The sequence below is a fragment of the Tympanuchus pallidicinctus genome, unplaced genomic scaffold (assembly GCF_026119805.1).
Source record: "Tympanuchus pallidicinctus isolate F22 unplaced genomic scaffold, pur_lepc_1.0 scaffold5, whole genome shotgun sequence".
Classification (NCBI taxonomy): Eukaryota; Metazoa; Chordata; class Aves; order Galliformes; family Phasianidae; genus Tympanuchus; species Tympanuchus pallidicinctus.
In genome coordinates, this window is record NW_026294769.1 from 53,544,141 (window position 1) to 53,572,079 (window position 27,939).

General features: G+C 41.2%; 1 protein-coding gene across 1 annotated transcript; it reads right to left on the reverse strand.

The window, feature by feature from the left end:
- VIRMA (vir like m6A methyltransferase associated) lies at positions 1-27,933 on the reverse strand. The gene is made up of 24 exons (XM_052703270.1): positions 27,801-27,933; positions 23,800-23,915; positions 23,487-23,573; positions 23,047-23,095; positions 22,227-22,395; positions 21,802-21,924; positions 20,979-21,263; positions 19,044-20,196; positions 17,483-17,974; positions 16,186-16,340; positions 14,742-14,824; positions 13,578-13,671; positions 12,892-13,436; positions 12,124-12,359; positions 10,907-11,159; positions 9,527-9,744; positions 8,374-8,506; positions 7,485-7,637; positions 5,867-6,027; positions 5,552-5,648; positions 4,409-4,575; positions 3,943-4,274; positions 2,732-2,875; positions 1-2,273 (listed from the first exon to the last, which is right to left on the reverse strand). The coding sequence occupies exons 1-24, from the start codon at positions 27,861-27,863 to the stop codon at positions 2,116-2,118; spliced, it is 5,466 nt and encodes a 1,821-aa protein (XP_052559230.1). The 5' UTR covers positions 27,864-27,933; the 3' UTR covers positions 1-2,115.
- Between the last annotated feature and the right edge of the window lie 6 nt (positions 27,934-27,939).

Consider the following 27,939-nt stretch of genomic DNA (forward strand, 5'->3'; position numbering starts at 1 on the left):
ATCATTTCAAGTTGAATTTATCCAAGAAAGGAACCACTTAGCATCGAAAGGCTACAGAGTTCATTAACAAAAAACAAAAGACAATTATTTTTCAAGTTTAACTAAATTTACAGATTGCATAAATCTTAAAGAACTTAACCAACCCTTTGTTTCTTCCTAGTTTGAAAATGATTAGTGTGACATGCCATATATTTTAAACTTTCAAGAACCAGTACTGTAGATTTACATATTTATTCCATGCCTGACACTTTTCATTTCAAATTCCCTGACAGAAAACAAATGATTCATATCCCTGCTAGTTTCAAACACAGTAAAGTTTTTTAAAAAAATTCAAAACCTTAAACCACGTGATCTGAAGGAGTCGACTTGAGAAAATATTTATGCAGTGCTCCTTAAACAAATGGCCTTAATACCTGGAATGCCTGAGAGCTGCACCCATTTCAGTCATTACAACTGCATCGTTAGTAAAATTGCATCTTGTTATTTTCACCGTTCAGAAAACTGTGTAACCTCCAATCATTTTTTTTGCTCACGTTCATTTATACAATGACAAAAATACATATTTTTGTGAATGAATATTATTCCCTTTAAGCGCGCCCAGTCAGTCAATAGAAGCTCACCACTTTCTTAAGTTAACTCAACTGACTTTGTGCCAGCTCGTCAGCTCGCAAACCATGGGACGTTATGCCCCAAAGTCTTCCACAGTCAGTCTGCTCAATTGGGGCCTTCTGTGATTCAGGTAAAAGCCAGCCTGATTTAGCCAACCAGTACAAAGCCCAAAAAAATTCCATTTAAAGTGTGATCATATTATTGAAACATTTGACATAGGTTGTTCAAGTTGATGACGCTAGGCAGATTAGCTGTCCAAAGTAAGTTACAATTACTTAAAGTGTTGTAACTGCACCTTATGTAACTAGATGAAGACCCCTTCATAGCACTTTTGTAACGCCAAGAGACCAAAGCATAAGGGAAGGTCAAGCTCAGTTAATGGACAGTGAAACTCATATTTAAAAACGTACATGGCCTTTGAAATCCTCACCCCACGCAACTGAGAAGGAACGCAAATTTGTAAACAAGTTCCATCAGTCTATGAGTATAACATGAAAATAAATTTAGAGGAATCTACTGGTAACATTTCTCCATGACTCCTGCTTGCAAAAGTTTTGCTCTTTGCAATACATCCGTCTGTGTATTACAGAAATAAAAATTCAAGCTATCTATTCAAAGGGAAGTTTCAGTATTACTGCTTCACTATGTGGTTGTTCAGTCTCCACATGAATCTATGCCCCTTCCTCAGCTACATATGTCAGCAGATGGGCAGGCTCCAATTACCTGCAGGCTCTCTGGCAGTATGGGTATCTTGCTGTTCAACCACAAAGCACGATCTGTTTTCCAGCAAAATAACATTTATGCTCCCTAACGCATCAACTGGAATTATAAAAGGAATTCTAGGATGTCGTCTTATTCTCACCAAAGTCAGTGACAGATTTTCTATTAATTTTAAGAGGTGCAAGATCTTGCTCAAGTGTCTTATGTTACCAAAAATGTACAAAAAAACCTATATAAATTAATTAATCCATGAAAGAATACAAACGTAACTGTAATTTCAATCTCCTATTACCTGCTACAACTTCTCTTGAGTGTACCTCAATCATTAATAACCGAGACTGGCTAAAAAAAGGGCTAGTGGCTCTACACCTGAGAGGAAAAACTAAAGTTGTCTTACATACAGAATTTTATAGAATTATATAGAATTTTCTTGCAGTAATAAGTCGCACACAAAACATCTGTACCTTGCTTTTGGCACAATTAATATTTTAGAAGTCTTTCAAGGCTTAACGAGGTTCTTTACTGAATAGTCTACTGTCCACGAAAAAATTAAAACATTCTTTCAAAATGAACCAAAAAAAAAAAATATACAACTGTACACAAAAAAGTCTTGAATTTTATTGAAATTTCAAGTCTTGTATCAAACAAAAGCTTCTCTTCCGACAAAAATATTCTCCCGGTGTCCTCCAGATACCCAGCAACTCTGAATTGGTCCTTCAGTGCCTCTGTTAGCTTTGTCATCTTCACAGAAGTCCCTGTGGTTGGGCTCTTCCATTAGGTCCCATTTTATCGTGTGAAGGAACGTACATGACGACCTCTTCCACTGCCTCCACTAACAAACTTCCCTCTTGAGCCACCACTGCTACTACTATTAGCACTTGTCCAAGATGGTCCAATTCCTCCGCGGCCTCTGGAAGCACGATCGCGAGGACTCGGTCGGTAGCCTTAAAGCAAAGAAAAGTATACTCAGTTGGAAAAAAAAAAAAAAAAAAAAAAGCCTAGGTGCAGCAGGTGCTGTGAAAGCACAGGAAACAAAAACAAGACGAGACACAAACCGGGTTTTGTTTTCTCCTTTTAATTTTCACCTTTCTTTTAGGCCAGCATTTTTGTTTTGATTGGTTCTAACGTTACCGCGTGGTTACGAAGACAACTGAACTGCAAAAATCTGAATGCAAAGTTAAGGTTCTGCGATCGAGTGTTCAATTCAGCAAGTTTTAGGGCTTACAGGACAGTTCGTACGAAAGCATGTATTTGACAGTCTCAGTGACAACTGTTCATATATGCTTAAAAAATTTGCTGAATTTCAAGGTGTTTGCGGCATCCTTGCACGGTTTCATTTGTAAAGCAAAAATGAAATTCAAGGAATTTTCTATAGTTCGATGCCCATATGAATACCATGTACCTGCTGAACTTAATGGTCTCAGTGGTGGCAGTGGACCCCTGTTAAAATTGCTTTGACCACCTCTACTGTCATTGTAGGTTCCTCGCGGCGTACTCTGTGCGCTCCAACTTGAGCCTCGAGCGCCTTCACGACGACTGTAGTTTCCTAAATGGGGAGAGAATAACCCACACACTGTAGAGCAAATCTCACGTTTCTTTCACTTGAATCTTCAAAGCTCTAAGTGGGTAAGCACAGTATTTACATAATTCAAATAGATAAAACCGCATTAACATACTCAGTATTTTTACTCAAAGATTATTTTCCCCTGGTTTAATGCATAGCACAGTCTCTACTTTTCAGATGCAATATCAGGTTTTAAAAGATTTGCATTAGCTGCTGTACAAAGAGGCACCCCTAATGCTTTAAGCATTTGCTGTCAAGCAAATCCCAGTACTTGTGACTTTCCTAAGTGGAAGTATTTTCCATTTCCACTGTGGTAACTTGTCTTGCCTACAGGATGGAAAGGAAAGGAAAGCAGCCTGCACAGGAAAAAAGTTTAACACGGTAACTAGAACCTCCAGCTTCACAGAATCACAGAATCACAGAATTGTAGGGGTTAGAAGGGACCTCCAGAGATCATCGAGTCCAACCCCCCTGCCAAAGCAGGTTCCCTACAGCAGGTCGCACAGGTAAGCATCCAGGCAGGTCTTGAACATCTCCAGAGAAGGAGACTCCACCACCTCCCTGGGCAGCCTGTTCCAGTGCTCCGTCACCTCACTGTAAAGAAGTTCTTGTGCACATTTGTGTGGAACTTCCTAATTTGCATCTTGCTCTTGTCAAAATCTTCCATCCTTTTGTTCAACCCCCACTGAAATTCATACTGTGATGGCTGATTTCAGGAACCACTATATCAAAATGGTAGAGAGACCTTTGTATATCTCTGTCTCTGAAACACTCCAAGAGTTGCTGTACACAAGACCATGACATGGAAAAGGAAACAGCTAACTCCTTTTGTAAGAGTGGGGGTCAGAAAGGCAACACAGGAACTTGCAGTTTTGGTTCAATTTCACAGCACATGAGATAACCTTTTCTAGCATCAAACAACTTCTTTCCTTCCTGGATGTCAAAAACATCTCATGCCAGGCATGATTCATTTGTGGAAAATGTGGCTAATACTACTGAAGCATTTTTAGCATTCATTTACTCCAATTCTAATAAAAAAGAAAGCATACCTTTTGAAGCAGGTGGGGTAAAGAACCTGTTCTGACTGTGAAAAGCTCCCCGTCCTCCACGATTCCCTGAGAACCCACCACGTGAAGAAATCTTCTGCGACACTTTTGGTGGCCTTTTGGCCGGCGGTATCCCATCGGGAGCAACCACTTCTTTGCTCTCTGCAGCGACAAAATCATCCACGTGCATGGAGGGTGGTCTGCTTGTGTTCTGTTTCCTCTGACGGAAGATATCGTGTGGTCGAATTCCTTGTCCAAATCCTCCCCTGCCTCTTCCTCTTGGTGGTGGCACAACGTGAGCTCTCTTTGCAGGCTCTATGTATTCGGATTTTCCACTGTCATGACAAACCATGGTTTCTTTTGTTAATGTCAAAATTAGAACGATGCCATTTTAAAAGTATTTGGCATTTTGAGAAGATACAAAACAGTGCTAACCACACCAGCTGTTTACTCACTAAACTCATCTTACCTTGAAGTTATGAAAGTCTCATGCTTGTGCTTGCCAAGTTTGAAACCTTTTGTAGTTTTTGTCCGACCAGGAGATGATGGTTCTGACAAAAATGACCTCTCCAATTCTGCTTGCAAGTCAAAGTCACTGCAGCCCTTCTCTGACAGTTCAATTAAGTCAACTTTTACCTGCAGCAATAAAGTTTTATAACAGCAATCATTATGAGTCCCTCTAAAAAAAAAAAAACAAACATGCACCAGCATGGATGAGAATCAGCAGAGATCCTACCACAGCCCAGCTCTTTCTGCTAGTGTGAAAGGCTCTATCCTCTCCCTCTTAATGCAGTAGTTGGCTCAAATAAAAGCAGCAGTAACAATAAAAAAAAAAAAAAAGCAGCAGAGCTGCAGCAAAATTGCCCTCATGCCTCTGAATCTCTACAAAGGGCTTCAATTTCAAGCATTGTTCTGCTTATGCTACAGTCCCATAAATTTATCAGTGCAGCTCTTGTATGCGGATCAGTTATTTGGTCTTTGCTTAAGAAATTTAAGCACTTCTATCTTTGCATGTAAACATGGAAGAATGAAACTAAAAAGAATGCAGGCAACTGAGTCAACCGAAACAGACAATTTCTCGCATAAGAAGCTAACACACTAACAAGTGCTTCATTTAAAAATTGCTATTTTTTGTTTCTGCATATTTTTCAAAGAGATGTTTAAAGTTCAGATCACAAAACTCAAGTTTCAGGTAACTTGAAGAAATGCTGTGCACAGTTTCATTTACTACTGCCTTTTTTTTCCCCACTCTTGTCACATCAGAGCAAAGATGAGCTTAAAGCATAGATGAGCTTCTTTGAATATTACTGCAGTGACAGAAGATAAGTATGGACAGAACAAAATAAATCATGTTCTTAGTCTACATTTAACACAAATTGCTGAAAAGCCCCAGCAGCAATATAGAACTATCCCTCTAAAGGAGATGAGTTGCACATTGAGAGTGCTGTGGAAGGTGCCAATTTTGTGTCTGTGTCAATTTGGAGGCATTTGATAATAACCCTTCAACAAATGTTAGCCTTCCTGCACCTGGGTCAATCCCCCACGTGAATCTCTATCCCAGGTTAACCCTTACTTTTAAACCCACTTCAGTAACGTTAATGAAGCTTTTTACCATATCCAGATCAGTGTCTATTTCTTCAGCCTGAAAGGGTGAGAACCACATGGACTTCAGCTGGTCATCCATCACATCTGCCAACACATACGTAGTCCTGCAACAAAATAATGCCAAATGTGTTTCTTTATGAACTGCAGCCAACTGCAAGCACATGAGCACTTCACAACCTGGGGTGAATACTGCTGCCTTATGCTGGACACCTGCATGAAACTAAATATACTGGTACTAGTAGGGAGCAGCAATAGCAGTTCTGTTTAGATCCTGTTTGTAAGTAAATCACAGGCCATAAGCCCACACATTTAACCATTTTACCTGTTGTTAAACAAATTCTGAAGAGAATCTGGTGCAGAAAGGATAGGCTCCACATCCTGGTCACTTAGTGGACAAGCATCACCCGCTGATTCCAACATTTGCCTGACTCCAACAATGTTGTCCAGTAAGGATTCAAGGCCATCATCTTCCTTAGAATGATCCTAAGTCAACATACAAGGCAGAATTTGTTACTCTCCTCCAAGAAATAAACATTTTGTGTTAATTATTAAAAAAAAAGACTACACTGCAAAGTCCATCTGTCCACAAACAGTGAAGCTGAGACATTTCAGTACGCACATGAGAGCAGATTGCTCCTTAGTATGCTGACAGAACAGTCACCACAGGTGCATTCTTCACTACAAGCTCGTGCAACAAGCTCTGTAACATTGCTCTGCAACACGTGTATTCTCCTCAGGTTGAAATTAACAAGCCCTCTGCTAGGGCATTCCAACATCCTAAGCATCTGTTACTCTTCCTTCAGCACAACTGTAGCTTTTAGTTTTACCACTGACTTGGAAGCAGGGATGAGGGACAGCAGGAGAGCACTGGAAAGGCATCGGTGGAGCAAATTACAGAGCAGCTGTTCTGTGGACTCTTCTAAATTAGCTGTCTACTGCACGACAGTCAGCAACGATGCAGAATTAGACCAGAGTATTAGAATTTGGTCTCTAATTAGAATCTCAGAAACACTGGATGGATGGAATTCTGCAAGTCCTCTAGTTCAACTCCCCTGCTTGAAGCAAGACTGCCACCACAGCCGTATCAGCTCAGCCCTAACTCAATCTAACCAAGTCTTCAAAAATGCACTCTGTAGTGATTTTTCTATTCTCCCTCTCCCACTCTTCCCTTAGCATCAACCTGAACCTCTGAAGCCACAGACGGGGGCCACCACTCTTTGGTTTATTCACCTGAAGCCATGAAGAAGAATTTGGTTCCATCACCTTTGTAACTATCCTCACATTGCTGTAAGCAGCTGTAAGATAGCTCCCTTCACGGGACTAAATAAGCCCATATACCTCATCCCTTCTCCATAGCACATGTGCTCTAGGACCCTGACTACCTTGCTTGAACGCTCTCAAATTTCCCTAGAACTGCCAAGAAGTAAAGATGGCCAGAGGTGAACACAGCATTTCAGCTGACAGCTCACCAGCATTCCATGGAGTGAGACACTGAGGTCCCCCCTCATTTGCCATCCACGCTCCTTCCAGAATTGCTCAGAACGCAGCCTTGGTTGTTATAAGCAATGCACCATCAGCCTGTTTCAATCTCCCGCTCAGCACAACCACCCAGCCCAGCCTGCGCTGAGGCACTGCACTGCCCTGCTCTCACTTCATTTTGCCTCATGCCCCACACAAGCTTTCTGCTAAACAAATCCTAAAAAGTTCATTGAGGTCATTCAATTGAGGCTCAGTGGTTCATCATTTCAGCCACTCCCTCATTTTATTGTCCTCCACAAATGCACTGAAGATGTATCCATCACTTGGATCTCAGCCCTACCTGAAACTTCTTAAAACAAGAGCAAAGCATATGACATCTCATCAAATAGGGATAGTCTTTAAATGCAGTCAGAGACAAGATTACAACACGATTCAATACGACAATATTCAAATTCTCTTACCATCACATGTTTTTCCAGATCAAGCAGCAGGTTTTCTGGGGTTTCCTCTTTGCTCTGCAGTAGATGTTTTAACTCTGCAGTGGTGAGACCCAGTGTTCTGCCTGGATGAGATCCATCTACTTCCATAAGGCTCCCATCATCTCCACAACATCCCTAGAAAACATGAGAAGTGGGAAATAAGTATACTTAAATGTTCATTATACTTCTAAGACTGCAAACTCCTTAGAACTTAAATATACATTAGAGAAATACAGCAAAAGAGTAATTTCTGCAGATTTAAAGGTATATAATGCAAAATATTTTTAATAAGTATATTTCAATCCTGCAACAAGATTAATCCAATCTTTTCCCATATAAACTGAGGTCTGTATCAGAGAAATGATAATTATTTTAGACTTCTTTCTATACATTAACAGTCTTTGTATACTGCACTATATTTCTATAATACTTTCTATAGTAAGTGTTAATGCAGCAACTCTCTAACACACCATAATGAATCTAAAACCTGGACGCAACAGCACACCGCTCACCTAGGAAAGTCAAGGAACTAATAGATTAGATTTTTACTCAAGTAAAACTGATGTTCCATAAGCCTTCTTTCAGAGGAAGCCATTCTACCATAAGACTTTTTTCTGTGCTGCCAATGTCACTTATCCTAAAGACTCAAGATGCCGCTTTTTTCCTACTGAAAGCTCTTATTTATTGTGTTCTGCTCAACTTCCACAGATTTCTTTAAAAACTAAAAGTGGCCCTGATATTACTGATGGAAAAGCTTTGCAGAGCTATCTACACAGCCATGTGCTTTCTGAAATAGCTCCTGAATGCATGTCACACTGCAGAGTTCAGAGAGCAGCCACTGAATTTGTCTGTTCATTTCATGGTCACTCACCAGAGTATCAGAGCTGAGAAGCTGTCGCATAAAATCCAGGAAAGAAGAGGCCAGTTCACCCGTGTCTTTGCTGAAACTGGTTATGATGCGCTTCAGTACAGTATACAGAGCACTGCTGTGTTTCCTTAGAGAGCTGGTTTTTCAGTTTGGGGGTGTTTTTTGGTGGTTTTTTTTTTGAGAAAAAAAGAAAAAAAACCCACTGCATTAGTGATGCATTGTGACCGCTGCGCTGTGATTTATCACAGTAACGTACATTACAAAGGGAACTTGGTAAGTTTCATCATTACGGAGTTTTGACTACGAAGCTGGAGCTTCATCATTTTCTCTGCACTCAACCGTTGTTCTCACCAGTGCAGTCCACAGACTGCTCAGACACAGCTATACACACCACAGCAATACCTCAAAAACCAGCAGAGAATGGCTGGTGGAGGAAAAGAGAATCCACAATGGCTTGTGGAGGAAAAGAGAATCACAGAAACAGCAACGCCTTTAACCTATTTTTCATTGACAAGTTGTGTAGCTTGCTAAATCTGAGCAGCACACTTCTGTAACACTGCTCAGAAGAGCACTCTGAGCAGCCTTTTATCAGCAGTGCTGCAATGCCTCGCACCATCCCTGTCTGTGCACCTCACTTCAGTGGACAGACTGCAGTCCAAATCCAGGACAGGGAAAGAAGTGACAAAACAACTTGGTACTGCCCAGTGCACGTATACATTCTGTTCAAAGCAGAGTGGACTTAATACAAGTAGCTTAAAAAAAAAATTTCCATTTCAAAAGCCCTAATTGTTGGGTGGTCAAGGTGTGAGAACTTTATCTCATTCAAATCCTCCAGCCTTGTGATGGCAAATCATAGAATGGCCTGGGTTGAAAAGGCCCACAATGATCATCTGGTTTCAACCCCCTGCTATGTGCAGGGTCACCAACCACCAGACCAGGCTGCCCAGAGCCACATCCAGCCTGGCCTTGAATGCCTCCGGGGATGGGCAACCTCCTTGGGCAACCTGTTCCAGTGATATTACAGTTTCATATTACATCTAGGACTCCCAGATGGAGAAGTAGGAATTCATAAGCCTTCCAAATCCTCCTCTGATTTCATATTGCAGAAGATTTTGATAAAATTTTAAGTTGTCACAGATATCCTAAGATTTCATACCTCTTCAAGTGATAGAAGCCGTAGTCATGCTCTGTAAGGAACATCATTGTTCGGATGCATGTCAGCAGACAATTGTAACTGCTCTCAGAATTGGTTAATGTTTCCATTAGACAGTCACAAATTGATGGCATCAGATCCTTGTTTGGCAAGGAATTGGAAAGCTGCTCTAACTCTGACACAGAGCCTTCTGACGAACTTGGTAAAATGAGTGCAATATCCTACAAAAAGTGGTTATTATTCACATTGTAAAAAAGCATTTGAAATACAGGCAGTAAATATAAACCACACATCACATTAGGAACACTAAGCTCTTTCACTTCTTTATCAGCATATTCCCATATTTGGTAGTTATTAATGACTAGTAACACATTAAACTAATGTACCCTTTCTAATTTGCTTCTGTTAAGGACTGCAAACTATCACTGATTCTTTAAAACACAAAAGATACAAAGGGACAGCAAAGCCACAACTCAATGCCAGACAGTAAGGGAGTAATATCTTACCTTGGAATTATGCTTTTTGCTTAGAGAGTCAAACTGTCCCTTAATCTCAAGACATTCATCAAAATTTAGATGCTGCAAGCACCACTTAGGAAATCTAACATCTACTGCTCCTTCATGTTTTATGTAACATAACACAAGACTGATTTTCACAATGAATTTGCATAGGCAAAGACTCCTGCTTAAATGCAAGTGGCTGACTGATCTCTACCAACCGTGCCCAAGAGTCATTTGCATAACTGGATTAAACCAAACACATGCAACTAATAAGATAAGCAACGACATGCAAATCTATGCATATAACTCATGAGAAACTACCTGCCCTACTCCAAGAATCAGTTTTCAGATTTCCCACTTTATTCTGTGTGGGTTTTTTTTCTTGTTGTTATTGTTGTTGTGGGGGTATTTGGTTTGTAACAGTGGCAGCAGTCTGTCATACAAGTCTTCAGACTTGGAATGTTATGTTGAAGAGATTTCAATTAGACTGCTAGGAGAGACATTATTCAACTGGGTAAAAAGTGAATAGTGACAGCACAAGTTTTGCCAGTGGCCCAAGTTCCAAAATCTTCCTGTAAGGAGAAACGATATCCCCTGCAGCTGAGAGAACAGTCAGTCTTTGCATCATTGGTCTCTAATGACCACAAAACAGCAGCCATAGTGATTCAGTGATTTATAACCAAGAATAGAAAGACAGGCAGCAAGCCTGTCACAGTAGCCAACCGTACAGAACGTTTTACTTTTTGCATTTTAACAACACTGATGGGTTCTTCCTCTTATGGAAAAACAAACAGAAAAAACCCTCATGCTCCTGAGAAATAACATCATTGAATTTTTCCCCAAAAGCCATCAAAACACACTATGCATTAAACATAAAAAATACCTGATCACAGAGGGACTGCAAAATGGAAGTTACGTATTCCGCGCTTTGTTGATGAGTGACATTGTCTCCAACTGATCGCATTAAAGCCAAAAGCTCCTGGAAAACTTCTCCATACTTTTCATCACCTTTAGTAGTTCCATTGATAAGGTGCAAAATGGCCAATTTACAAGCTTTATGTGAAGCCAGGGCATCCAATAAAGCAAGCAGTCGAGTAGTCTGACCAGTGTATTGTTTCTCTTTATCTTCCGTGTTGCTGAAAGGATATCAATGCACTTTGAATATATAGGAAAAGCTGTTCTAAGAAGTGATCTAAACAAACTGGAATACCAACTGTTGCAGGAGTCATAATTCTACATTCTAAACAAAACACCTGCTGTATGTACTTTATTTTCTTTAACTTCCATTAAACAACTTTCAGTTGCATGAGAATGTAACTATGCACCTAAAATAAACAGTATTCATTCAACCTCCTGCACCTGACAAATATCTGCATACTTCCCTGTTGATATGCAAATCCCAGTAAGCTTATTTAGTTCAGAAAAGTCCTTTAGAAAAATTTGTGTGAATAGAAAAGTGAATAGAAGAGTTTTCAGAGGGACAGCCTGAAAAAAGCCTTCCTAAAATACTTTCCATACATGCACAGAGTGAAGCAGTGGAGAGGTATGATCACACAGAATCACACAGAATCACAAGATTGGAAACGACCTGCAAGATCATCCAGTCCAACCACCCTCCCATTCCTATCAGTACCACAAGCACTAAACCACATCTCGTAGCTCCTCATCCAGGCGCCTCTTGAGCACTGCCAGGGACGGCGACTCCACCACCTCCCTGCGCAGCCATTCCAGTGCCTGACCACCCTCTGAGAGAAAAAGTTTCTCCTAATATCCAACCTAAACCTCCTCTGGTACAACTTCTGGCTGTTTCCTCTGGCCCTACTATTTGCCTGGGAGAAGAGGCCAGACCCTTTTGCACCACAACTTCCCTTCAGGAAGTTGTAGAGTGCAGTGAGGTCTGCCCTGAGCCTCCTCTTCTGATACTGCTCCTTGCCAACACTAGGCATTATCAGGACAGTATATACTATTGGACTGAGAATTTGTTCCGTTCATAATAGGTAAATATTGAAAGTATTTTTCTCTTGCTGAATCAGCTGCAAAGAACCTGGGAGAGATTAACAGTCCATTAAAGAATTCTTTGCAGTAGAGAAATGAGGATACCTTTGTAGGTCTTCTACAATTAGATCCAATACAGTCCTCATGATAAGAAGAGCAGTAGGCGAAGCCAAGTCACACAACTGAACGCAAATACGTCTCAGCATGTGCTGAATAGGCTGGCAAGATGAACCAGAAAAGGATCGAACTATCTCTTGTATCAGTTTGGCCTGAACATGAAGATGCATGCTCCACAGCTTCCTGGTGTTGAGTGCCACTGAAATATCATGTGGCTCAATTACCTGCAGGAACAGAAGAACAGGAGGTTTTTCCTTCCCACTTTCATCATAAAAACTCAGTTCTACTGCAAAGCGTAAACAAATACTAAGTACTGATATTGTCCACAAAAAAACACAGTGCCATTTTCATTAATATCACTAAATGACAGAGCCACAAGTTAGGTATTCCGTTGGGAGCATGGTTTGCCATGCATCTTTTATGCTTACTTAAAGATGACAAATTCGAGACACATGCCTTACTACACTGCAAGCTGGCACTGCCAGCCATTATTTCATTAATACAATGGTAGTCTAGATAATCTAAAGAAAAATGGTTAACTATTAACTGAAAAAGATGCTCCAATTCCTCCCCTCCCCTTCCTCTCCCTCCACCACCACGAGAAACATACCTCTAAAGAACCTACATGAACAGAAATGCTTTATAAAAACTTGAATGCACCCTTTCATCTATCTGTTATCCCACAGGTAGGAAGATGGTCTAAAACAGCTACAGGCAATTGAAATTCTTTAAAAACTAAACAAATCTAAATGATACCTGAGTTGTCTGCATGGGCAGTGGAAGAGGCAACAATTCTGAAAGCAGTATAAGTCCGGAGAAAAAACCCTCAGGAATTCTCAGAATGGAGGAGAGAACCTCTTTCAGCATTAAAGACCAAGTATTGTTTGCCAAGGTTTCTTCCGAAATGGTAAGCTTCTCATTAACGCCCTGCGTAAAAGTCAGCAGGATATCCACAATGTCATTCTGAATTTTCTGCTCATCACTGTCTAAGCGGCCGGAGAGAGGAATAGAACACAGGAGCATGTGTAAGGAAACAAGTGCCGACGGGACACGCATGTCCTTGAACTCGAAAGATCCACCCCTCAGCAGCTCTGTTAGCATGGTTTTAAGTAGCGTAAGGGTGCAGCGGGCCATAGAAATAGTAGTAACTCTGTGAAGGGTGGTGCCCATGTTGACATGCAGCCGCCAAGGCTGGATAAGGATGCTGTTCAGCTTCTGGAGAACGCGAATGAACGTGTCCATTCCCTCAGAAGAAAACAGCTGAATTACTGCAAGATTCCACTTAAGGTCCTTCTGTTGACCTGTATGGAAAACAAAAAAACATTTCTGAATGTCTGATTCCTCCCAGGAAGTCACATTGCAGTTACATTGCAGACATGTTAAGCAAAAGACTCAGGAAACTAAGATTTCTGTGTTAAACAGTACAAACGTATCTGCCGTACCTTCTACCACAGGAGGTGGACACGCAACATGACAAAGAACACGAAGTGCCGTAGGAAGACCAACTCCATCTGGGGTCATCAAACTGTCAATGTTCTTCAAACAAAATTAAAAAAACACTTGTATTACAATAAATGACTTCCTATCAAACGTTTTACTTGCTTTATATTCTGACACTGCAACAAACGAGCAGCTTAGTCATCAGACTGTTATATGCATTTGCTTAATTATACAGAAAAGCAAACTTGACAGCCCAAACCTTGGAAAACCAGCTATGGACAAAAGGCTGTTAGTGCTTAAGGTATATACGTATATTATATGCCTACATATAGACACACACAGGTATATTTATCATTTATCATCCACGGACTACCAGCCTCTACTGAAGGGAATGGAGGTTTTCAAGACCGTTTTCCAGAAGTAAGGTTTTCATTTAACAAAAATCAGAAGAGCAGACTTTAAGTTTCTGCTGTTTCAAAACATATAAATGACTACATTTTATATTCTATCCTTCCAATACAGGCATTCTTCTGTTTGATGTTTTAAACAAGAAAGGAAAATTAACTGCTAGTGCTAAAAATCTATTTCAGTGAACTTAAGGAGAGAATTTTTCTCTGGGAGCTAACTCCAGGAGAGAACAGTTGGAAGTTCCTTTCAGCTTTCCTGGCAAATAACCCTGTATTTGGCCTTTCTTAGTAACCAAAGCTGCAAAATGAACAACTGCTGCCTGCTCAATGCAGGTGAAAGAGCAACCTGCCTCTGCCTGCAAAATTACTTCCCAAGAATTGGCAGATGACAGCTCTACTTCCCATGTTGATCACACCTCTTGGCCCTAGGTTGCCAATGCACATGACCAGGATACACTTCAGCGTTGGATTAAAAACTCAAAATCAGAGGACAGAGAAAGATACAAAATAAGGCTGTGTTTTTACAAATTACATTCTGATTGTTTATATAACGATATAAACTTTGCACTCAGCTACCTGCAGTTTTGTTTCACTAAATATAACTGAAAGCAAAAATCGGCCTAGATCATAAACTTTAATAGAAGCATCTATTTTTAAATATCATGTTGGTATATACCCAAGATAAAAATATCAAACTACAAAAAGGCATAAGCCTATAGCATACAACTAAAAGAGAGTATCTATCTGTATTTTACTAACCTGTTTGATATATTCAATAAGATTTGGAATACAATTTATTTCAAATCTCAGGTTTTTCAAAGGTTCGAGCCACTTGCTGAGCTCTGGGGGAATAAAAAAAAACAACACTTGCTGTTAATCAAGTAACTTGTCAGTGCATTTATGAACATAGAGTTTTATTCAATAAAAATGTACTCAGTCTATACAGCAGGTACTAAGTCCAAGTGCAAAATCCATAAAGCATACTCGATAGCAAGCAGAAAAGCACCATCAAAAGCAAGACTTCAAAACAATCAATACACCTCAAGTATTCTGCTGGTCAACCTGAACACTCAAATAATTCTCAGCTTGTTTTGTGTTATTCGTAAGTAAATGTATTTTACAAAAGACACAAAGGGTCCCACTGTCAGATAAAGAAAAAGCCATTAAGGAAAATAGGTCCTTGCTCTTGATGTACATAACAGGTTATTAAAAACTGAAAACAAACATCCCATAAATGCCCAAACAGAACCAATCTCTGCACCTATTCTCTCTGAAAATCTTTACACAGTAAGTTTCTCTCTGACCAGAATAACCTGAATGTCCCAAATCTTTGGTAGAGAGATTTCAAGTTTTTAAACTCATTGCTCCTGAAAATAGGCAGAAGAACCTGAAGGTTGGAAGGCCAAATGGCTACAAATTAACAAGGAGGATACAAACTAGATCCACTCCTCACAAAACAGTCTGACAATCAGCAGAGGCAAAAAGCATGGCAGGGGGGGGAAATCAAACTGAAGTTCTGAAGAATTCTGATTTGTGTCAGCCCCTGCAAGTTTTTGGGAGAAACTGCTGGGAGATCTAGACACAGCAGTGCAGCAGTGCAGAGCACAACTCTGGCCATCACAGCATGTTGTTCAGGTGTCAGAATGGCCCCCAGCAGCCTTCATCCAATCAGCCCCATCTGAGTCAACACTACTGAGGGAAGATCCCACGGCACAACTCGGAGGTCAAAAGATTTAGTAACAGAAACCTGACTATTCCATGCCAGTTGGCCCAGGTGCCAGGAAACAGTCCCAGGAATATTTCCTTTATTTGCATATACAGACCCTGTAAGCCCACATCGCCAAAGGAAACAACAGAAGTTAAGAGTCTGCTCACTAACTAGTTAGTCCAATTCTGAAATTTGCTCTCCTCAGTTATTTTCAACACAAAAATAATTTCATACTTCCTGCAATTATCCAAAATCCGTGGTAGTTAATATTACTTGAAAAATAATTTAACTACACAGAATTTCCTATTAAACTGTCATTAGAGGGGAAAAAAATTACACATAATATCTGTGAGTCAACTAATCAGTTGCAGCTGGAAGAGGAATTTCATTATATACATTATCCAAACCAGATGATTGTGAAGTACCAATTACCCACACATAAAAGGTTTCTTCCATACATGCAGACAATTCAGTTGATAATGACACATACTGTACCTTGCAATTTGGTGTTATTTTCGTCTGCCTTACAAAGCTTCAGCAAAGGCGCCGAGTGCTGTTCCAGCATTTGGACATCACTGGAAGACTGAACCACCAGCAGAACAAGGATGCAGGCATAATTATAAGCAACTGACTTCTTAGACTTTGAGTCTCTGAAACAACGATAAGAATCTTCTTTAGATCCCGGCTAATGCAAATTTGCTTGATTTTCATACTTTAACACTTAAAATTCCATGTACAGAACTTTCAGTTTCAGCAAGGCTTTCCCCATATAATTATCATTAAAAAAGAAATTTCTCCTGCGTTTTTTGAAGTTTCCATTTATATTTGCTTAACACATATTTTAGCACCCATAAAAAATGAGAGCTGAGGGCACTGACAAGAGTCAACCAAACAGCAAATCTTTTTCTGTAACTTTGTCTCTGCTTTTAAATTTTTGCCTGGAAGTGCAGCTACCTAAAGTAACAACTGCCTGTCCAGAGCATATGACTACTTTTAACACACATAAGAACTTCATGAACTAAGAGATTCCCACCCCTGAGAAGTGTGCATCCCCAGACAAATCTTCCTCTTAAATGAGAACTGTCTGCTTACTGATTTTTTCATATAACCAAATGTCTGATCTATATCATAACATCTTTATGGATGACCTACACAACTTTTGGGCATTAAGTACTTGATCACAACTGTGAGGCCTGATCTTCACAGAATCACAGAATGGCCCAGGTTGGAAGGAACCTCAAGGATCTTCAAGTTCCAACTCCCCTGCCACAGGCAGGGCCACCAACCTCCTCATTTAATACCAGACCAGGCTGCCCAGGGCCCCATCCAATCTGGCCTTGAACACCTCCAGGGACGGGGCATCCACAACCTCTCTGGGCAGCCTGTTCCAGCACCTCACCACTCTCTCTGTAAAGAATTTCCCCCTGACATCCAACCTAAATCTTCCCTCCCTCAACTTAAAACCATTTCCCCTTCTCCTGCCATTATCGACCCTTGTAAAGAGTTGACTCCCCTCCTGTTTGTAGGCTCCCTTTTGGTACTGGAAGGTTGCAATGAGGTCACCCTGCAGCCTTCTCTTCTCCAGGCTAAACAAGCCCAGCTCCCTCAGCCTGTCTTCTTAGGGGAGGTGCTCCAGCCCTCTGTTATTTTCAATAACATTGTTCTACTTAAGGTATTTTCAACAAGTTCATGGTCTAAAAGGACAAAGTATTTAATTATACTGAATTATTTTTAGAAGGTAGATACTTCCGAAATGTAGAAATCTAACAAATGCAAATATATGCATAATTACCCTAAAGCTTCTTTGGAATAGTACTCCATTAAAGTAATAAGACTTTGGAGGTTTTTCTCCAGACTGAAAACATGAGCCACAGCAGATCTTCCCACAGGGTTAAAGGTGATCAAGTAAAGGTTATGAAGCGTTCCCAGCAGGTCGGAGTGGTCGGTTTCCTCACTGGCTGTGCACCGCTGAAAGTGGCAGAATAATTCTGAAATGCACTGTAACGTCTGTGTCGAATGGAGGAGCCACAGGGCAAACGTGTCCTCGTTTGCACCATCTGATTGGAGACCTTCCTCTTGATCCGGATCAGAAAACTGACAAAGTGCCCTAATCAGCAAATTCGTCGCCTCGTACTCAGAAATGAAGAAAAGGAGACCCTTCTGTGACTGCGCCAGGAAACGCAACAGATCGCGGATAGCTTGTAGCACGCCTGGATGTGCACCTGTCACTGGGATAGACAGTAGCAAAGTAATGCATTCCAAAAAATGGTGACTATGAAGGTATCTGAAAAAAAACACACGGGAAAGCAATCAGTAACATTGCAATCATCTGCCAACACTGTACAACAGCAGAATGTTAGGTTACCTGCCTCCTAGCTTCAGTACTTACCTGCTCTGTGGACTATGAGAAATAATAACTAATAATAAAGCAGTACAAAATTGTAAACATACAAAACACAACTGTTCTAATATTTGCAGGAAAAGAATGGTTTCAGTTGGAAGGAGCCTTAAAGACCCTCTATTTCCAAGCCCCCCTGCCGTGGGCAGGGATATCACCCACCAGCTCAGGCTGCCCACAGCCCCATCCAGCCTGGCTTTGAACACCTCCAGGGATGGGGCACCCACAGCTCCCCTGGGCAGCTATGCCAGGGCCTCACCATCCTCTGAGTAAAGAATCTTCACCTAACATCTAAATTACATCCCTCCTGTTTTACGTTTAAAGCCATTCCTCTTTGTCATATTGTTACTTGAAGACTGTCTGCTTATAGATATTAATATTTAGCTGTGATTTACACTGCTATTATCAAAGAAAGCCGTTTACAAAAATACTTTCTAGATAATAACTTGCTAACAGAGAAATAACACATGGGATTCTATAAATAGCTGAATACAGACAGGCCTGAACTCCTCTGCCCATGCTCTGGAACACTGAGCCAGGCTGACAGAACATGCTGTTTATATCCTGCCAGCTCAGCATAGTGAGAGAGGTAACTGCAGCCTCTTCATCCATATGTGTAGACATCTTCCAGGTTGAAAAAGGGAAAACACTTAGATCTATAACAACTTTCAAATGCACCTAGCATAAACATCCAGGATTTATGAATGTAACTGACATGTTAGCACAGTATCTGTCACAGCAAGAGCTTGCTGTTATGCGTGTGCTAGGCTTGACTGAAAGCCAACAAAGGCAACAGATACATTAACCATCAAATTCTCTCAAAACAATCCAGAAACTTGTGACAAAAACAAAACAAAACATCAGGAAAAGTGTCAGTCAACAATGTCATCCCTAAAAATATCCGTACCAAGCTGGAGGAAACACATTCTAAAAAGTGAACTTGCAAGTACCATACCTAAAAAGAACAGGATAAGGATCATCCCTTTCTGGAGGGCCTGTAATGCGTGCCATGGTTGGGAAAGATTTCACAGGTGGCTGAATCATTGTATGAGGAGCCGTCTCCATCAAGTGGAAGATTTCTTCAAGAAGACTAACGAGTTTTTCCACCTCTCCTTCACTTATATTAGAAGATTCCAAAAGATGATCCATATCCATAGGAGCCTCCACATCGTTCTCATACTCTTGGCTGGCTCTGTCAAGTCCTGCCAAGTCCTGGTCCTGTTCTGTCTCCGTGTGATTAGGAAGAGGAGGAGTGTTCTCGGCCAACTGATCAACCACCTTTTTAATATCTGACAGAATCTCATAGAAGTGACACTTCTGGAGAATTGCAGAACCAGCAGTAACTACTCTCACAGTCTGATCTAACAGTATGAGTTCCAGCAGTTTCTGATAACCACTTTTTTCATGAGCATCTGCACCACCTCTTAGAAACATTTCCATTCCCTCAGTTGTACTAATAACACTGTCCAGAGCTTTAAAAGCATTAAGTTTAAGAGAGGAGGATACATGGTCTGCAAACAACAGTTCAAACAACACATTAATAACTCCTGCCTGCAAGAGTGCTGTTATTCCTTGAGTCCCACATTCTCCTAATGATGACACCAGTTTCGTCCCAGCTTTGAGCTGTCGGACATTCAAAGCAATGGGCTGCTTGAGAGCTACCTGAAGGCTTAAAGCTTGCAGGGTCCAGTCTACTAGCTGGGTAACATAGTCTTGTTTTGTGTCTTTAACCTGCAGATAGCTCAATCCTTTTACTATTAAACTTGGAATCTCTTCTAATGCAGTCACCCACTTCGCACCCCTTTCCTCTTGATATAATTCCAGCAGCTCTGTTAATTTAACTGAGGCCTCCACTGCTCCTGAATTTTCTTTTTCTGGATCTAGGTCCTTAATTTTAGCAACTTCATTCTCAAATACAGTCTTGTATGGGCAGTTGAAGTATAAAAGAGGTCCAAGCTCCCTCTCAAAAGGTTCATATGTCACGGGAGGCACAGATGCCAGATCCTCTGGTGTATATTCAATATCAAAGCTCGGATATTTAAATGTTTCCCGTTCCAGATCAGCAATCCCATCTTCATCACTTGAAATCTGCTCATATCCATCATCTCCTAAGAAGAAAATAATTCAGTTATGAGAGAACTTATGGATAACCCAGTTCATTACTGCTGAGAAGCTGCTCAAAACAAAATAATTACGTATTCAATGCAAACTAGTTAGAAAACAATCAGACACCAACACAGAAAGCTTTCTCTGTCCAGCTGTAAGTCAAAGCCCCAGCTGACATATTTTATGTAAGAAGGGACACACTCAGAAGAACACATAAAGCAAAAAGTTCTTTCAAATGAATTATGTATTACTATAAGAATACTCTCAAATTTTCTTCTTGTGACTGTATCTACCACTAAACATCTAGCTCAAGGTTTTACACAGGGATGGGTAGCAAATTTAAATAATTCAAGATGATTACTGACATTATTATGAAAAAAAAACAGTTTAGTAATTCACTTACTGTTTGCTTCACAGTTCTATTTCTTTAAAAATCAGGTAACAGGACCCAGTGTTCATTCTTATCTATAAAATCCACCTCTGTTTTCCTCTTTTTATAGAGCTTGATGGGAAGATCATAGAATCATAGAATGGCTTGGGTGGGAAGGGACCTCAAGGATCATCAAGCTCCAACCCCCCTGAAGATTTACTATCATGAAATAAATATTCCTCAATATAAAACTGTTCTCCCCAAGAACCATGGGCAAGGCACACAATGGAGCACTGAGGGGAGCAAAATGAGATACAGCTCTCTATACTACAACTCATTATAATAGTACTGCAATCTAAAGGTCAAAAAGCTTTTTCTTTGTTTTTCTTATGTTTTTTTATAAACTGAACTTACCTTCACCCTCCTCCTCCTCTTCACCATCCTCTTCATCTTCATCTTCTTCCTCCTCCTCCTCATCTTCATCAGGAATACTCTCTACTGTATGTCCATCATCGTCGTCCTCCTCCTCCTCCTCCTCAACATCCACATCTTCTTCATCATCCCCTTCTTCTGGTTGATCTTCTTCCACCTCTCCTTCATCAGAATACTGGCTTTCTTGGTGAATGGATGTTCTATCAGGAGAAATGGGCTCAAAGTAATCCTCCCTATGGTCCACGTCGTCTTCTTTTTCTCCAACCACTGAAAAAAAACCACCAAAATAACCCAAAGTTTAAGAAATCAGAATATGTCTGTGAAATCCGGTGCTCAGAATTAGAATTTTTCATTACACATAGTGGAGATGCAAAAAACATCTTCAAGAAAATCTCTGAATATTTTGGCAGAAAACAAGCAACAATCACTTAATTCAGCAAGGCTGTACAAGAAGTATGCAAAGAATTCTTGGCACTTTTCATCTGTACAGAGCCCACAGTGCAGCAGACGCTGCAAGCAGAGATGCAGTGGAAGGACAACAAGCAACAGCCAACAGAAAATTTATATAAAATATGCACACTGTGATCAATGTGCATTGACCAATAGCTGATATTCTTAAATCTATTATCTTTTAAATTGATACAATGTAACGTTTCATATAGATTTTCTTTCAGATCCCTTCCTTTAAGTGGAATCTGTCCAGCAGCAGTAACAACAGACAGGAAACCTCACAGGACAGGAAACAGATTTCTGCCTCCACTAAGCAGTGGTACAGCAGACAAAACAAAGCCTGTTGCCATTCTACCTGACACTGGCATAGGTTCATCCTCATCATCATCAGGAGGAGGAGGGCCCGGAGGTGTCCTTGGTCCCCTAGGTTGTGGTCTTGGAGGACTGCCATTGAACTGGTCTTCTTTCTCTCCATCAACTATATTTATTGTGAAAATGAAAACTCACATTTAATGCAATCATAGAAACAGAAATAGTATACTTTAGTATTTCAGTTCTACTTTGGATAAAGAAACACCTTAATTTCCCAGCTATTATTTAATCTGTATTTTGCCTCAGCACAATATGTGAGGTTGTTTTCTGAAACCATTTCTGATGTAAACAAGAATTGCATTAATAAGCAAAGCTATTAACAATACAGATTTTTTTTTTTAATATAATGCAGGATTAAAATTAATGTGGTTAATTGCCATTTTTTACTTCAAGGCCATCAAGGCTTACCATGCTTTGGGGTTCTTTTCACACCAGGCTGCTGCTGGGGAGGAGGAGGAGGAGGTGGGGGTGGAGGAGGTGATTCTCTGTCATGAGTGATTACTCTGTCAACTGAGCCATATATTGCCAAAGTCAGACAATTGTACCACCCCCTCAGAACCAATCCATCTGTGTTGACCTGTTTGGATTTGTTTAAAGAAAAAGAAAAAAAGAAAAAAAATCTCTTTAAAAGAACACCAGATAACTAGATAAAAGTTACTTTATATCACTGTATCAGTATCTGCATAGAAGCAAAAACAAAGTACTGAACATTGGAGTGTCCCTCCAATCTGCAGTTTGAAAACTGAGAAAACTTAAGATATATAAATCATTACAAGAAATAAGTAATTCTTCTCTAGAAGCACTCAATCACTTGCATTGTGTTGCCTAATTCATACAGCCTGTATCATACCTCCAGTTAACAAAGGAAAAAAAAAAAAGAACAACATTAATTAGCATGGGCCATAGATGTACTGATCTGAATGAGACAGACCAAACAAACTCGAAGAGGATATGATTTTTTGTGGCCTGCAGTCATAATGTTCTGATTCATCTTTGCTCATGACACTGGCAATCTTGGTAAGAAATGTCAAGCAATCAAGTCTTCTACAACTGATGCCATTCATATAGCATCTATGACACAGGCTGTAAAGCAGTAAGCACCTGAGCTACAGGCAGGTTTTAGAATAAGATCTGAAACAGTGAACGCTTTACTCAGTTCCATCGCACCATACTTTCATACTCAGATGACAAACGTATAGAAAAGGAGGTTTAAATCACATTGCATTACCTTTGCATTGGGTCTGAAAATAATTGAAGTGTTTTCATCATACTCGAGGCTGTTAGGTAAAATAAACAACATTATTTTTCCATTACTACAAAGCATTTCATAGAAACTAAACATGGCAGTACTAAACAGATCGGCCAATGACAAAGTACTGAACGAAAACACACACTGAAAAACAGGAATGAAGAACCACTTATTTTCACATAATACTTTTCATTAATATATATGAGATACAGAAGTTTAAAAATAACAGTTCTTAAGTATGAACATCTGTCCTCTCACAAGAACTGGAGCAAAAGGGCAAGAAGAATATAAACTCCTTAGCAAAAGGCAGACCAAACGAGAAAAATATGGGAGATGCAGATGTTCTGCACTCAGAACCTCTCAAGAAGAAAAAGGGAAGGTGGATAATGAAGTCTTGAAGTAATTGTGAAAGTGCTTACCTCCCCAGCCTATCAAAAACAGGAGCACTTGGCTTGCTGACATTGTTGAAAAACAAGTCCAGTTGAAATGTGTGTGGGGATGTCTCTCTGGAAACACAATAAAGGTAAAAATTAAACCCATCAATCTCCTTATCAGAGTATGCACGACTAACAAGGAAAAAGCCTTAAATAATACTGTTTAAATGATTCCCCAAAATTATTACAGGAGCAGCAGACATGCAAATGTGTTTTATCTTCTTAGACAGGAAGTTCTATTGAAATACAGAAGTTGAAGAAAAACAAACAGGAAGGTGTTCCTGAGTCAGACACTCACCCGTAAGCCCTGCTGTCAGGTAAACTCGTGTGAGCTCTCACACCTGGAGGAATGACACGTACCTCATTTATATAAACCACACATGGGAAACGAACCACATCTATATTGGTACTTTGCTGCAAAAAAAAAAAACAAAAAAAAAACACAAAGAAAGAAATGCAAAACGTGTAAAATATAAAATGGAAGCAACGTAACAAATACTCTTTATTCACCAAACTTAGGTTACAATGCTAATTATAAAATTCAATTCTGTAAGATGTTAATTGCTTGTTAAACAGAGAAGATTTTTTAATGACCTGGCATTTTTTAAAATTCCACTTGAACCTTATTTATTCAATTTTGCAATATTTGGAAGCCCATTCAGAACACAGAAATAGCAAATGTAAAGAAATATTATGCTTTAGCAATCCTAAAAAGTATGTTTAAGCATACTAGGAAGTAACTGTAAGGTCACCAACTTCCCATATAGTAGCAACCAAACAACTGACCCACTGCCTTGAGAGGGGCTGGCAACACTGTAGCACATACAAAACTCTATGATGGTGAGGCAGTGACTGCTGGGGCAAGAGAAGAAGGCAAGGGGGAAACTCTAGGTATGTCTGTCTTGGTATATCTAGGTGTTTCCTAGAAGGAACTACAGAGTTACTTTTTAAGGGAGTGACAAGACCAGCTGAAGAGCCTCTACTCCAATGCACATGTAGCTTGGGAAGCAAAGAGGAGGAGCTGGAAGCTACTGTGCTGCTTGAAAGCTACAACACAGCTGCCATCATCGAAACCTGGTGGGATGATTCCCACGACTAGAATGTGGTTATTGACAGCTACGAGCTGTTGAGAAGGGACAGGCAAGGAAGGAGAGATGGGAGTGTTGCTATCTACACCAGGAAAGAAATAGAATGTGAAGAGCTGTCCCTAAAGAAGTCATGAGCAAGTCAAAATCCTAGAGGTGACAGTTAGAGACTGAGGCAGCAAAGAGAGCCTTGTGACTGGTGTCTGCCAGAGGCCAGCAGATCAGTCAGAGCCCATCGATGATGCCTTCTACCTGCAGCTACAGGAGGTGTCACAATTGCAAGTGCTTGTCCTGCTGGGGGACTTCAACCACCCAGACATGTGCTGGAAAAGTAGCACAGAGAGCTGTAGGCAATCCAGGAGGCTCCTAGAATGCATTGAGGATAATTTTCTAAGTCAATTGATGGCCCCACCAGGGGAGATGCAATACTGGACCTGTTGCTCACCAATATAAATGCTGCTATCAGTACAGGCTGGGATGTAAGGATGGAACACAGCCCTCCTGAAAAGGATTTGGGGGTACTGGTGGGGGAAGCTGGACATGAGGCAGCAATGTGCCCCCACAGCCCAGAAAGCCAACCGTATTCCGGGCTGCATCAAAAGAAGTTTGGCCAGCAGATGAGGGAGGTGATCGGCCCCTCTGCTCAGCACTGGTGAGACCTCACCTGGAGTACTGCATCCAGATGCGGAGTCCTCAATTCAGGAGAGACATGGAGCTTTTGGAGTATGTCTAGAGGAAGGCCACAAAAATGATCCAAGGGATGAAACACCTCTCCTATGAGGTTCTCTCAGGCTGAGAGAGCTGGGGCTGTTCAGCCTGGACAAGAAAAGGCTGCAACGTGACCTGATAGCAGCCGTTCAGTCTCTAAAAGGGGAGCTACAGGAAAGAAAGGGACAAACTCTAGCAGGGTCTCTGGTAGCAGAACAGGGGAAAACGATTTCAAGCTCAAAGAAGGGTTAGATATAAGGAAAGGTTATTTATATATATCTTAGGTTAGATATAAGGAAAAAATTACAATTTTACAATTGTAATTGTAATTTTACAATTAGGGTGGTGAGGCACTGGAACAGGTTGTCCAGTGATGTGGTTGATGCCCCATCCCTGGAGACTTTCAAGGCAAGGCTGGATCAGGCCCTGGACAATCTGATCTAGCTGTGCACATCTCTGTTCACTACAAGAGAGCTGGACTGGCCTTCAGAGGTCCCTTTCAATTCTAAGGATTCTATGATCTTTTAGCACAAACACAGGATCTTGCCCTAAGGACTGAAGCATTATCATTAGGAGGACAGAACAAAAGGAAACATGCTGTGACAGGAAGCACAGCTTTATTAAAGGACTGATGACTGTGGGAGTGCTTTGCTTTAAAAGAGATGTATTTGTCACATGTAAGACTCAAAATTTCTGGAGGAAGCCATGCAGCACAGCCCAGAGACACATTTCTGGTTAAATGATACAGGACTGCCATATAGCAACCTCATCAAGATCACAACTGAGTCCAGTTCAATATTACTCCAAAAAAAATAATAAAAAAAGAAGAAAAACAAACTAGATCTGAATTGCCCAACACATTTTAGCACCAAATAAATAACTTCACTAGAAAGCTAAACAATACTTTTCAAGATGAGAAAGATCCAAGGCAAGGCAGACGATCCATTTAGCTGGAGAATTATTGTAGCATAACGGTGGCTTTTCTACAATATGAAAACTGCATTTTGTTCTCTTTAATTTTTTCTTTAATGACAATTCATAGAATCATAGAATCATAGAATCACCAAGGTTGGAAAAGACCTAAAAGATCATCCAGTCCAACTGTTCACCTATTCCCAATAGCTCCCACTAAACCATGTCCCTCAACACAACATCCAGTCTTTCCTTGAACACCCCCAGGGTCGGTGATTCCACCACCTCCCTGGGCAGTCCGTTCCAGTGCCTGACCACCCTTTCTGAAAAGTAATACTTCCTCATGTCCAGCCTGAATCTCCCCTGCCGTAGCTTGAAGCCATTCCCCCTGGTCCTATCACTAATGACACGAGAGAAGAGGCCGACCCCCAGCTCACTACAGCCTCCCTTCAGGAAGTTATAGAGAGCAATGAGGTCTCCCCTGAGCCTCCTCTTCTCCAGGCTGAACATTCCCAGCTCCTTCAGCCTCTCCTCATATGGCCTGTGTTCCAGACCCCTCACCAGCTTTGTTGCCCTCCTTTGAACACGTTCCAGGGCCTCAATATCTTTCTTGCAGTGAGGGGCCCAGACTAGTTCAAGTTCAAAAAGCATCATTGGCAAGAATGAAAGTGCCAGAAAACAATATATATAATTAAAAACCATTCAGTAAGAGAGCATACTGCTCTGAGAAGAAGGCGAATGGCGAACACTTCCTACTCAATACTGTCTTAAATAGCAGAAGAGAAACACAGTCACGTCTGGCTAAAAGAGGCAACTACAAAGGGTGGCAGAATAACTTCTGGTTTATTTTTAATTGCAGCATCAGCTCAAAACGCTTTGTTTTCTTTCTCTGCACAAAATTTTTTTATTACCGTTACAGAACGGCTGCAAGGAACTGTTCTGCACGTCGGGCTCGATACGTCCTGTAGGTCCCTCCCAACCAAGAATCCCCATCACCGCTCAAAAATTTCTGCACAAAATTTATCCCACAAGCTACACTACGCTTCACATTTTCCCCTTCAAGGTCCTCTTCCTCCCTCCAGACAGGCACAAGAGGCTGAGCTGTAACACGAGCGGCTCCAAGTGAAATGTTTATGCCCTCACTATGAAAACAGGGCTGAAGTGCCTGTTTTGCTCATGGTACATACAGCTCCCACTGGATGCTACGAGGAAGTAAAAGCCATCTGATAAGTACCCAGCGCACTTCTTCCCCACTCCCTCCCTTGCAGATGCCTGCAATCACGACTCCCAAACCCTACGCTTTCAGCCCGCCTCTCCCCGTTATCTCCAGAAAGGGCCGGCACTGGCTCCCTTAGCTCCGCCGGTGTTCGCAGCGGGAGACTACAGCCCAAGTGGCGGGAGGAGGCGGAGGTGCTCTCTTCAGCAGAGCTGAGCCAAGCACCGCTCGCTCCGGCCCAGCCGCTCACCGCCAGCCCAGGCCGCCCACGGGAGCCTACCCCAGCCCCGCTCGTCCATGCCTCGCAACGGGCTTTGAGGTATCGGGGCGAGCAGGAGCGCGGTTACGACAACCGACAAGACAAGCCCACCGCATTACCTCCGCGCTCTGGTGCTTGAACGTGTCTAAAAACAGCAGCTCGGTTGCGGTGTCCACCGCCATCTTGGCTACGCCGAGGAGAGGAAGCGCTTCCGGGTCAGCGCCAGCACTTCCGGGTCAGCGCTGCTGCGGCGCGGGG